Raw genomic sequence first — 13,102 nt, 5'->3', positions numbered from 1 at the left:
CTGCTATACATTCCCCTCTTGTTTTTCCTTATCTTGTGATGTAATCATTTTTGAAGGCTCCCTGAATTACTCAGTGCGCATTTAGGAAACTCGGTTGACTACAGGTTTAAATCTCACATTCTTTTCATGTCAGTTGAGGTCCTCAGCCTCACAGCCATGTTCCCATCTTCATGAAAATGGCTTTCCTCCTGACTGTTAGTTCAGCCAGACGTGTGCATGGACTAGAGGGCAGAGCTTCCATGAAGACAAAATTGCCTTGAGAAGACATCCAACGTTTCTCCACATGATGGCCTCTGATTTTCTGTTTAGCCTATTTACCTGAATGTTTTCTAACGCTTTACGGAGAAAGCAGGAAAGAGATGACAAAAACTGTGGGTATGACACAGCACAGTTGTGTGAAAAGAAGAGAGTGGTTCAAATTCTGTCCAGTTTCTCAAAGACTCAGGGATGGACACTTGTCACGTCAGAGGATATCCAAAAATGTATCAGGCTGTAAAGCCAATGTCGTTGGCAAATCACAGTGTGCTTGTTTGTTTAATAAGGATTTCTTCTACTTCAGTAGTTTTCTTAATGTAGCAGCTCAAGAAGCAGTTTGCTTGTTTGATCATTATACACTTGTGCAAACTTGTAGAGATATTGCAGAATTTGGCAGAATTATGCTGTGCTCATTTTCAGCTGTGCTTTTTGCAACTCTGGCAGAAGTTTTTGTCTGGAAGTCTTTGCACAGCCTTTCACTTGTTTAAGAATAAAGGTAATTTGCAAATAATTGTCCTATACATTGGTGTATACATGCAGTATACATACTCTGTATGCATCCTTGCACTGAACTCTTTGGAAAATGAGAAAGCTGGACTGAGGCCTTCATACCTTCAGTTCTGTCTGAGAGCAACAATCTGTATGTCCATTCATATTGTAAATGGCTGTATACCCTGTTCTCTAAGGCTGAAGAACTTTTCCCTTCTGCAGTACCTGAGACTTGCTATTATCTGCTTGGAAATTAGTAGCCTGGAAGTATGTGACCATCCACAGGTGGGCTTGTGTGCACAACCTTCCACCTGAAGACAGAAAAAGAGGTTACTTCCTAGTAGTCAGAAGTCTTCAAGATGCACGTTTATTTTCTTTCTGCCTTACTCTCTCATTCAGCATCTCCTGTTCTCGAGATGAAGTGACATTGAGACTTTCTGCTCTATGTTGCTCTGAATATGAGGGAATGCAAAGTGTGAGTACACCTGTGGGTAAAAAGTACTGGCCTTGTCTCAGCTGACAGGAAGTATGAATATGCACCAGCTGGACTTATATATAGACTGTACATCTCAAAGAACTCGGGTTACTAGAAAAGAGTCTGTCTGAGGCGTAGGAGGCTCCAGTGTTCTCCTAGGAGCCTTCAGAGATTTTGCTAGCCAAAATGCTCTAGACGTGCACCTGTAAAGGATGGCAAAAAGCACTGAACATCTCAAGCATGAGTTACTGTCTCCGATTTTTCTGGAGATTCTTGTGCAGCAACCATGAGACCTATGAAGAGTTGCATTGGAGAAAGGGAGGTTTGCATTCTATATGGGAAAATAATGCATTTTGACTGCATTTGGCCGAAGACGCCTTCTTGTTGTGCAACTTGGCATTAACTCAGCGCAAGGGAGTCGTTAATTTTTTCTCATGCTCCTAGTCAAAATTAATTGCTGTTTTAAATAAACCACAATTTATTTCTCAGTTGAAAATGATTATAAAAAGTGGTTATCAAAAGGTCACAACTTTGTCAGCATTAAGTGCAGTTTTATCTGCAATAACATTCATTTACGTAAGAAAGCTATCGCTATTTATTATTTTTATCCAATAGATTAAATCCCAAGGATAGCTGCAGTCTGATATAGTGTGGGCTTTGCAGAGATAACTATAGAAATGAGGTCATATCCTCTTTTTTAATTACGATTGTTATTTATTCCTGCAACACAGGAAAAAGAAGCAATTCTAATCAGCTAAAATCCATGCTTCAGAAGTCAGAATAATCAAAGGCAGTGGGAAAACTCTTTGATAACTGTTTTTCAAAGGAAACTATCTGCACTGTCAGAGCAATAGACTCAGTGAATTACAAGGTAGGGCAATGTGGAGGCAAGGGAAAGGTGCTTACAAGATGCTTCTTTTACTTGACCCTTATTCTTTGTTTTCTTTTAGAACTAGAGGCACAGTCATGAAACACTTTGTGATCTTTAGCTGTAGTGAAACAAAACTGTGTAATATTGCTGGAATGTAGGCACTTGCTGAGTTAGTCCTGTACCCGCAGCCGCTGTGCTCTGTTTCCTCTGGGGAAGAAAAGACTTTAGGTGGAGACAGTGCCAGTGTCCTGTTCTTGAAATATTTGATTACTTTGTATCCAGTTTGTATCCTGAAACTTGCCCTGCTATGCGTCAGTCAGCACGTTTATCCCACGGGTGTCAAGACACTAGGGCAGAGTCTACAGGCCTGAGGCTTGGTGCTGGCAACGTGGAGTACAGGCAGCTGGGGGCTAGAGCCTGGGTTTATGGCTCGGGCGCAGCACCGTGCAAAAGCAGCTATTCAGCTTCATGACCAAGCTGCTGAGCCTGCGAAATGGCTGTATTGCATCACATGAACTGCCTCTGAAAAAGCAACCGTTGGCACAGCAGTACACGCAGTGTGGTCCCTGTCCTACAAGCCTCCTGTCCACGTGGTTGTTTTGTGAGTAGTCTCCGCAGACAACATCTTGTCTGGTGTGGCACATCAGCTGTGCTTGGGCTTGCCCGTGCTCTGGGGGACGTCTGAGTCGGGTCAATTCCGGCTCAGGGATCTCTGTGTAGTGGTCTAAACATGTCCAAAGATGCATATTGCAAACTAAACATTTGCATTAGTAGGCATTTTTTGTGTCTGTCTTCTAAATGTACAGCTGCTTGGATTTTCTTGTTAATTGTACTACTGTAACACCACAGTCACCATTAAAGTAGGGGAGAGATTGGTTTAAAGGTCTGTTATGATACCTTTCATTAGGGATGCAGACGGCACATATTAGACATGCTTGCTAAGAATAAATGACACAAACTCAAATTCTAAAGCTCTCTAGAAATACAAGAAGCTTGATGATAAGATGAAAGAAATTAAAGGACATTCTAAAGCGTAGTAAACTTGATTTCCTCCCCCACACACACAGAGTTATTAAATTACATTGCAGCTTCAAGTTACTACATTAGTATCAAAGTATCACTATTAAAAGTTTAATCAGTTTTTACATCATCTAATAATTGTTACATTTTTATTTCAGATGTTGATGAATGCCTTAAAGACCGTGATATTTGTCGTGGAGGACACTGCATGAATACTGATGGGTCTTACAAATGCACTTGTCCAGACGGTTTCCAGCAGATAGCGAATAGGGGATGTCAAGGTATGAAATAGCTACAAAAAATATCTGGATCATTATTATAAATGTGCAATTTTGTAAACATAACTTGTGATAGTCACAGATCATGCTAAGGAAGAGGAACTCATTTATCATTTGCAGTACTTTCTTACTCTTCTCATTTTATATTACTTTCTCTAAATATATGCTGAGAAATTATTTCAAGAGGCTGAAATCTCAGCCTTCGTAACTTGAAAGAGATTCTATATTAGAACTAACAGAGATACAGTGCTGCATTTTCCCAAATCCTGGGAACATTTATTTTGACAGAACCTTCTATGGTTGTGAATTAGTGCTGTAACAGAAAGGGCAGTTTCGTTAGTGTCAAGTCACATTAGATAAACCTCTCCTCTAAAACACTTGCAGTGCTTCGTGGAGGGTGGGTGAGGAGGAAGAGAACGTGTTATCTGAGACTGAGTCAGCATTGCCAAACCCAGAAAAATACTTCCCAGCTTTTAGTTCTGAACGATCCCAACTCTATGTTGGCACAACACCCAGGCATGCCTCACAACTCCCTTTTGCCATCCATTTTTATGAGACAAGAATCATGGTATTAGAGCTGGAAAGTGGTGGCATGTTCGTGCTCCAAATGACTGGAGAACCAGGAGACTGGACTTTGATTTGGCTGCTTTCTCATGCACAGTTTAGACTCGAGCTGAGAGACTGTATTCCAGCTGATCTGTGTTGAAGATCTTGTGCAACCAACAGTAAATTCCCTGTAGAAGTTCTGAGTATTATATGTGACTGCTTTCTAATTCAGCAAATGTTGCATTCACCATAGGGAAGTACTGTATTAGACCTTGCTTTAGCAGATAAAAGAGAATTGATCACAAGCTATAAATAAATGCCAGCTTTGATACCACTCTATTCTCTTCCCTCCACTATATAAAGTAGTAGTATATAGGCTTCATGTTTTAAATGGATAAATATAACAAAGCTGAAAGCCAACTAAGGGACAGACAGCATAGAGAGTATTTTTAACAAAAAAATGTGAATGAAAATTGGAAATCATTCCAGGTAAAAGCACCACACTTGAGAAGGAAGACCACCAACACTGAAAAATAACAACTTGCTGTAGCGGGGAGTTAAAACTGCTTGAGAAATAGCCAGATCAATATCAGACCAAATGATAAAATGGAGGAGTTGATACAATGAATACTGACAAGTTAGAATAGCAAAGAACTGGACACAGCAAAAGAACATAAAGGGAGATCTTTGGCTAGCAGAATAAGAATACTAAGAATACTTAGTATGGTTAGACTTTTTTTACTGTGATGACTACTTGTTGTTAAGCTGTTACAGGATGCTATAGTAGAATTTTTAATTGTCAGAGATAGAAATCTCCAGTATATTTTCTTGTCCTGTATTTTGTACTGGACAAAACTAGCCATGCTTCTATCATAAATGATGACTTCTTTACATTTCAACAGTACCTTCAAAATATTTTAAGCAGCAGATAAACTGAGACCTTTTTAAATGACTGAAAGTTAGTTTTATCAGAGTTCTGTAGTAGCAAAAAAAGCCATAACATTTTTGAGAGAATTTACCTGGAGAGATTAGGGGCATGGTAAAAGATCGAGATAATAGGCCACTAGCGCAGAGTGATCTTGATCACGTGGTATATGGGCATGAGCAACCAATACGCATTTCAATACATCCAGTTATATATTGAAGAAGGAATCTCAGTCATGCTTGTAGGATCGTGGAGTTCCTTCTGGGACACAGTCACTGAGAAGAATTTAGGGGTCAGAGACAGTCAGCTGAATATGAGCTTCCAGTGCAGCCCTGTGGCCAGTAGGACTAATGCACTCCCAGGAAGATTGAAAAAGCGCAATATCCAGCAGGAGTAAGCAAAGTTTGTTTACCTCTATTTTGCGCTGATACAACTGGTATTGGCACATTGTTGTACACTGACATTCTGGTGCCCACAATTCAAAATGGATGCTGATCAGCTGAGGAGAGTTCAGAGATAAACCCAAAAAAGCTGATGGCCTGGGGGAAAAAGGATTGAATGCTTCTAAACTATTTATTTTGTTTGGAAAAAAAAAAAAAAAAAAAAAGAGGGGTGAGTTGATCATAGCCTTTATTACCTTCAGAGGAAACTATAGTTGAAAGTAGAGAGCTATTGAATTAAACTGGCAAATTTATCACAGAACGTGGTGTCTGCAAGTTGAATCTGGCCTGGACTAGAAATTAGGAACATGCATTTTGGTAAGTAGCGAAGTTGAAAGGAGTCCAAAACATTAGAAAGTGTGCAGTTTGCTCTTTCAGATGAATTATACTCTTATTTCCCGAAGATTGTTAATTTTGTTTTCCTGCCTTTTAATACATCATTCTACCTTGTGTAATCAGCTGTTCTGGTTTCCAGTGTTTTTCTGGCAGTTTTAAGAAACTGACAGCTTAGTCTTGAGAACAGTGTGGGTCCTGAGAAGGTACCTACTGTCCTTGTCTTTACTGATCTCCCACCTTACCTGACTTCCAGAGAGCTTCAGGAAGCGTGTCATTGGTCTGCATTTACTATGAATTCAGAGACAACTTGGCACATGTAGGTGTTGTGCGAAGCCCAGAGCAGTGACTTTTCCCTGTGCGCCTCATACAGATACTAACGTTCCCCAAGCTGCCTCTGTTCTTTCCACATACATGCCACGACTTCAGGACACTGGCCTAGAAGGTTTACACACAGCATAGAATTAGTCTCTATCTAAAGAAAATTCTATAATGGGTGTCGTGGGTCTTGAAATAATGGTACTGAAATCATAATTTCTCTGGTCTATTAAAATTATTGTCTACTTCGATGCATTTTGTGTGGCTGTAACAACGGCCAGAATCTAAGCAGTGGAAGACATGGTTAAGAAGAAGAAATTCTAGTATCTGTGATGATGGGTGAATGAGCCTTGTGTAAGTTTTGTGGTGGAAATAAAAGCTACTTCTAAGGCTAATTGAACTTAGGCTTAATATTAAGGGTATGGTGATTTGCAAAGCTGTTAGTGTCCCTTTGTTTTCAGATATCAATGAATGTGAGAGATCTGACCTCTGTTCACCTCATGGCGAGTGTCTAAACACGGATGGTTCCTACCAGTGCATATGTGAGCGGGGCTTTTCTGTGTCTGCAGATGGCCGAACATGTGAAGGTGAGACAAGTCACAATAACGCATTCCCACTGCTTTGCTGTTATTAGTTGGGTGAGAAAAGTAGTCAGTTTGGGTCTAATCATAGAATCATTTAGGTTGGAAAAGACCTTGAAGATCATCCAGTCCAACCATAATACCCCGAAACCACCATTAACTCTGCAGTCTGCCACTTAAGGGCCCTTTGTTCTTTTTCTTATAAACGCACAGCTGCTATGTTGCTTTTGAATTATAAGAAGTATAACAGGAATTTACAAAATGGGCGATGTAATAGAGTTAATGTTTGTTAGAAGCTGTGTCTTTCTTTTCTTGATTTTTAATAATTTTGCTATCTTAAAATTGGATTGTATTGTTTTGAACGAAACAAGTTAATGAAAAAGAAGGAATGCTAACCTAACTGTCAAATGATGGCAAAGGAGGGTATGATATTCTTATGTGAAGATATATGAAACCAGGGGACTTCTGTAATAATATGAAATCTATTCATTGATGGGTAGTTATTTCTATCTTGTAGCAAGGACAGAAGGAGTAAATGTATCTAAAATGCATGTAAAGTGAGTTTGGAACTTAGGCTTCTGATAAGTTTCAAGTGGGTAGCCCTTCTGCCATAAATTTTTAGGATTATTTAGTTTAAATATTCTTAAGTGCATTAGCAGCAAGCCTGAGCTGCCTGAATGTTCTCATCGCTCTGTGTGAGACAACAGAACCTTGCTTGTCAAGACTGTTTTTTCAAAAGATGCAGGTGAAGCATCCATGCAACAGAAGTAACTCTGGTGAGAAACTGTAGTAAAATGCTATCTATGATAGAACCTCAGTCATTTTGAAAGGGCAGAAATGGAGTAAATAGCAGTAATTAGATCTTTACAGTGCTAAAGCCAGCTTACTCTTAATAAGTGTACGCGGGTATGATTATACAGGTATCTTTCATATAAGGTTGTAAAAGCTGCTCCAGTAATAGCACTGGTGAGAAACATCAATCAGGAGCCTAGAATTTAGGTGTATCTAGGTTTTTTATTTTGTTGTAGCATGAGACTGTATCCTGTTGCTAATGGAACACACGCACTAGCAGGAGAAATTTAAAATAGGAGACTTGTGCTTAATGATACCAAGAAGATATGTGGCTTTGTGTAGTCAGTGATGCTGACAGAAAACAAAAATTCCCCTAACTGGAGGAAGAATGGCTGGTCTTATGGATGACTGTTCAAGAACAGACAAGAAGCCTTGTGGGAAAAGTAGTAATTTGGTAGGGGAGAAAAAACTATATGGTAGCAGTTCGGCAGGATGTGTGCAGAGGAGAAGCACTGGGCAGACGATAGCTCGGTGTTAAAACCTATGGGTCGTGGATCTCGAGCATCCAAGAAGCAGGCAAACTGTTCTCTATCCCAAGTTATAGGCCAGTAAATCCATACACGATTGATTTTCATGGGCCAGCTCTTCTCATAGTTCACTTAGGGATAGTGAAAAGGTTCTTCCTTCAGCAGAGGTGTATTAAAACTTCTGTCTGACTGTTGCATTACAGCATTATTATTTGAGCAGACATATAACCTGCCATATAGTTAATAATATAATATGTAATGAAATGAAATACACTGTTGGTAAGAATACTGTTATGCTGATCTAAGGGAATAAGTGCTGTATGTTCAGATATAGCATGGCCTCAAACACACTATTTGTTCTTTAATTATTATTGATAACTTAAAAAATTCTGCAGTATTTTTGGTGCTGTTTCCTCTCTAAATTTACTTTGTAATCATGGCATAAGTTGAAAGAAACATTCTCTTACTGCCAAGACAAAAGCCTGGTCAAGTAGGCTAGAGAGAGCAAATCTGAGTAACTCCAGTGATTGATGGATACAAGGCAGTATTTTGTGATTTCAAGTAATGGGGATAATTCCAAAGCATGTTCATGGACTCTTTTGGCAGCATGTATACATTTCACCCAGTGTTTAGGAAGGAGATGGTTAAATATCTTCAATTTCTCTGCAAGAAAAGTAGTAGCAGGTGTTTTGCCTCACTGTTGAGCATAGCTAAAAAAAAAAAAAGTGGTCAGAGAAGAATGCAGCCTACTCTTGGTATAGAAACCAAACACTTTATTTCAAACCAAAGTTAGAAAAACAGTTATTGACCTTGTGAAATCAAACTCTCAGAAATTAAAAAAGGCAGAACTGAATAGAAAGAAAACTTGGGGAAAAAAAGAAAGTTGGTGGCATCTAATTTTAGGGGATGTACCAGAAACAATAAGCCCCTCTGGATCTCTGACAGTTAATATAGCACAGTTCCCAGGGAAGGGTTACCATTACATATGATGAAGTAGTACAAAGCTAATCTCCATTAGAACAAAAAAGCCAAACTTTTACTAAATAGAAAAGGATGAAATCACAAGCTTTTATTTCCAGGATTGTGAGTAGTTTTGGAACTTTTTAATGACGAATAAAACAACAAGTACAAAACCAGTTGAGCATGCTTCAGAAGTAATTGGTGGTGTGTATGGAATACAGATCAGACTTTATATTCAGCACTTGGAAAAGTATTTTAATAACTTGGCGAAGCAAGGGTACTTCTAGTCTTCTGAAGCAGCAGCACTCATTTTCTAGATGATTAGTTTCTCCATTCTGTCATTTTAACAAAAACAATTCTAGAGTTGAAAACAAATCATTTAAAGGGAGCACTGATAGCATCAGTGTTAATATCTGTAGTGGTGTCAGCTTCATGCAAAAAGGCAAGAGGAAACAAAAGCAGCAGAAACAAAAGGAACGTGTGACATTCCAGGTACTGAGAAAGGATGTGGCTTCCAGCTGCAGGAGCTACTGTTCTTTACACTAGGTGCCTCTGTGAATTTACTTCTGGTTAAGTGAGTGAGAGTAACTGTTTATACCATCAGAGAAAGAACCTGAGGAAATTTTGCTGGATTCAGACGCCTCTCTGTACCTGGGGAGCAGATTTTCCATATCTCCAGACTGTTTTTGTACGAGTTTGACTTGCTTTTTTGAAAAGTCAGAAACAACAACAACATAAAACATTTAAGAACCCCATGTGGTTCAGTTGTGGTATGGAGGTTTTATGGCCATTGGCCAAAGTAAACTGAACAGCTGTGGAGACTGTGTCTTCTTCCAAGGTGTAGACAAACTTGTGTTGTAGCGGTGACATTCCACTGCCACCTGGCCCCAGGCTCAGCAATTTGGCTGCACCAGGCTCTCTGAACAGGAGGCTCTCGGAACGCTCCCTAGCTCCCTGTGGAGCTCTCTGGGGTTCCTGTAAAGGCAGCGTTTTACCCAGTTGGCTGCTAGTCAACTGTGTTGGCAAAAACTCAAGTTTGAGGTTCTCTGATGCTTAAGTCAATACCATGCCCCAAGCACCTCTTCTGTCTCCGTGTCCAATCCTGCATGTCTTTCAGTGGCTCTCTCTCACTTTTCCCTCTCTCTGCTCCAAGCCCTGAGCTTCACTGCTGGCCTCAACGGGCACTCCAAAAAAAGTTGCACATCCCACCAGAGCTCTCTAACCTCTGGTTCTTCCTTTCCCCTCACTTACTGTCTTGTATCCTGTTCCTCTTTCCTTGTCCACTGAAAAAGTCACCCGTCTGAGCCTTTTGGATGCTTGCACAGAGCATCCACAGATCATTCTGTGATCAAAGAATAATTTACAAATCTGTGCACAAAGATGCTACATTGTCCATCATTTAAGATGACTACATACCTAAGAAGTCTGAAAATCAGGGAAACAAAGAGCAGAGCTGTGAACAGTGCATAACTGTTACCTCTGCCACCAAAGACATTTTAAGAGAGTAGATGTTTGCTGTAACTGCACATCACAACCGTAATTCTGCCCATGTAGGGAAGACAAGGCAGCTTTAGGGAAAGGTTATTGTAAATCTAGGACTTCTTTTGGGGCACAGTATTATCTGTTACATGGAGTAAATTTTATGCAGTAGACAACTTCACAGCTTCACCGAATCTCTCATTAAATACTGAAGTAAGGAAGCTCAGGCTTCTGCCAAATATAGATTCAAGTATGCGTCTCCAGAGTGTCCCCCCATGAGCCACCTTCTTGTTTCACAATGAGCAATCACAGCCTTCACCAACCTTCTCACATTTGCCGATAGAGATGTTTTAGGGCATCAACTATTTCTTATCTGGACACTGGCTAGAGAAGAACAAACACAAAGGGGAAAACAAGAATGTCTGTCTTACCCGCATCATCACAATGTTGGAATGAGCATCCAGCATTATTGCCTCTAGATGGCCAAAGTCTTTATTCAAATATTCATTTTTCTAATTGTCTCATGACAGTGATTTTTATGTATGGGTGTTGTGGGCAGCCCTGAAAGATCTCAGAATCAGAGCTCTGTTCCCCTACGCACTGTACAGAACTGTCCTAGGAAACGGTTCCTCTTCCAGACGCTTTGCCATATAAGTAGATTTCAGTGAGACCTAAATATCACGCCCGAGGTTAAGTATGCCTTCATCTTGTTCAGGTTGGCAGAAAACAGGAACACGGTGTTGAGCTGAACAGGAGTGCGCTTGAGTGCACACATGTTTTGCCTTTCTTTAGATCCTGATGATGTTAGATCAAAGGAGTTTTGATTAAAGCAGGCAGCACCGAGTCATGGATTCTAGAACAGGTTGTAATTATGGAGAACTGCTTTAGTCACTGTATAGACATAGGATATATTAGTTTCATATTTAGTTTTTCCCCTTGCTTTGTCTCCATATAGCAAGAGAATCATTGATTACAAGCCTCATACTTTGCAGGGTGATTAAAGAAACAAATGCCCTTTCCGGCTGTAAAACAGGAGTCCTTTGAGCGAGCTGTCTAGACAAGTTAAAATATGTGGTGCTTGGACCTTCTCTGTAATTTCCCATACACTGAAAGATCCAGTCATGTTCAGACTGTGTACTTTTTAAAAACAAAACTGTCTTCTGTGGCCGTGTTATATACTAAATCAGGACACTTGCTACAATCACAAGTTTTGTTTCTGCAGCTTTTCAGTCAATGACCTTACTTTACCTTTAGAGAACCAGCTGCATGATCCATTCCCCTATCTGTTTCCTTTAACATTTAGCTATTAAGTAAGAGAAATACTGTAATTTAGGTAATTCTAAAATCTTCTGTTGTAGTCCCTCCTGTCTAGGCTTTTAACAGACTAACTGTCCTGTGGCTCAGGAACTTTTGTTCTTAAACTATAGTTGGCCACTGAAAATACAAACACTGCGTTATTGTCTGTTGTCTTAAATTCCTGACTGTCAATCCACCATTGTTCACTCTTTTTGAATTCCCTTTTTTAACTTAACAGGATTTTCTGAATAAGAGATAGAGTATTCAGATTTTTTGACCAGATATGTGAAACTCTGATGATCGTATGAGAATAAAAATTAAAATAAGGTATGTTATGCAGGTATAATGCACAGCAGCAAAAGGGGAGGGACCAGAAAAAACAACCATAAAGAATTTCTGTCTTGTTTCTCCCAGTAACTTCATATGCATCTTCTTATAATTCTGTCATTATGGTGACTGGAAAAGGAAAGGGTATCAAAGGTAATACTTGACCTTTCACCTTTGACAGCGTCTTTAATACAGATATATATTGCTTACTCTTATTGCTGAATTAATTCTACTAGGGAGAGTTTGTGGTAGATTTCAGTAAGTTCAGTATGCATAAACCACCCAAATTTTCATATTCAGTTCCTTGAGAATAAACGTACTAGCTATTGTATTCTTTGCCAAATACAAATAACCCTAAGATAAATCCCTTCAATATTTTTCCCTTGTTTAATAAATCAAGATATAAAAAGCATTAAAGGCTTTATTGACAAAACCAACAAACCAAATCGTTCTGCCAGTTCCATCTGCAAGTACTTTTTTCCGCCGCCGCCCCCCCCCCCCCCCCCCAATTATCAATCATACTTATGTCTCCTAGATTTCAGTGTATGTAGTACATACAGGTTTTGCATGAATTTTGTGTTTTAGCTGAAGGTTGTTAACCAGTGGATCAGTTTGGTAGGAGAGGCGGTGAGTTTTCCATTACTTAGACATCCTAAAGTAAAATTAGGTGCCTTTCTGAAAAAGATGTTAGAATTCCACAATTTACTCACAAAATTTGCCAGAGACAGTTTTTTAATCTGTTTAAGAGGTCAGGCTACATGATGTGGATAGTCTCTTCTGGCCTTAAAAATCTATATACATATCTAAACCTGTTCAAACCCCAACTACAGCAAATAGGAAAAGCTGATTTTCAAGACCCAAAAAAAGCCTTTCCCTGAGGCAGACAGAAGCATGTGTGGATGAGTTTGGGCACTTGGGGAGCGAGAGGGCCGCCCAACATGTAACCTGTTAGGGAATGTGTGAAAGGTAATGATGTGCTGCTTAAATTCGGGTAGCTTGGGGACCTATGACCACGTGGTTCAAAGACCAAGAATTCCTGTTCAGCTGAGTGTGAGACACAATTTAAAAGTGAAAATATCCTTGCTCGGTGAGCACTGTCACAAGAAGAACAAGGTGCATCTTTGCTGACTTTTCTAGGCGTAGTACTTGTAATACCCTTACAGAAATAAACCACAGTCTGCCACAAGTGG

The 13,102-nt window shown here is 39.7% G+C and overlaps 1 protein-coding gene across 1 annotated transcript in view; it reads left to right on the top strand.

Moving 5' to 3' along the window:
• The window catches only part of LTBP1 (latent transforming growth factor beta binding protein 1), a 204,995-nt gene that overhangs the window by 154,718 nt on the left and 37,175 nt on the right, over positions 1–13,102 (top strand). The window contains exons 22-23 of the mRNA XM_075708573.1: positions 3,269–3,391; positions 6,412–6,537. Of these exons, the coding sequence (XP_075564688.1) occupies positions 3,269–3,391; positions 6,412–6,537 (249 nt within the window). The remainder of the gene's footprint in view (positions 1–3,268; positions 3,392–6,411; positions 6,538–13,102) is intronic.

This window comes from Pelecanus crispus, chromosome 3, assembly GCF_030463565.1.
Source record: "Pelecanus crispus isolate bPelCri1 chromosome 3, bPelCri1.pri, whole genome shotgun sequence".
Classification (NCBI taxonomy): Eukaryota; Metazoa; Chordata; class Aves; order Pelecaniformes; family Pelecanidae; genus Pelecanus; species Pelecanus crispus.
The sequence above is the reverse complement of the archived record's forward strand: the minus strand, read 5'-3'. Positions and strand labels throughout refer to the sequence as shown.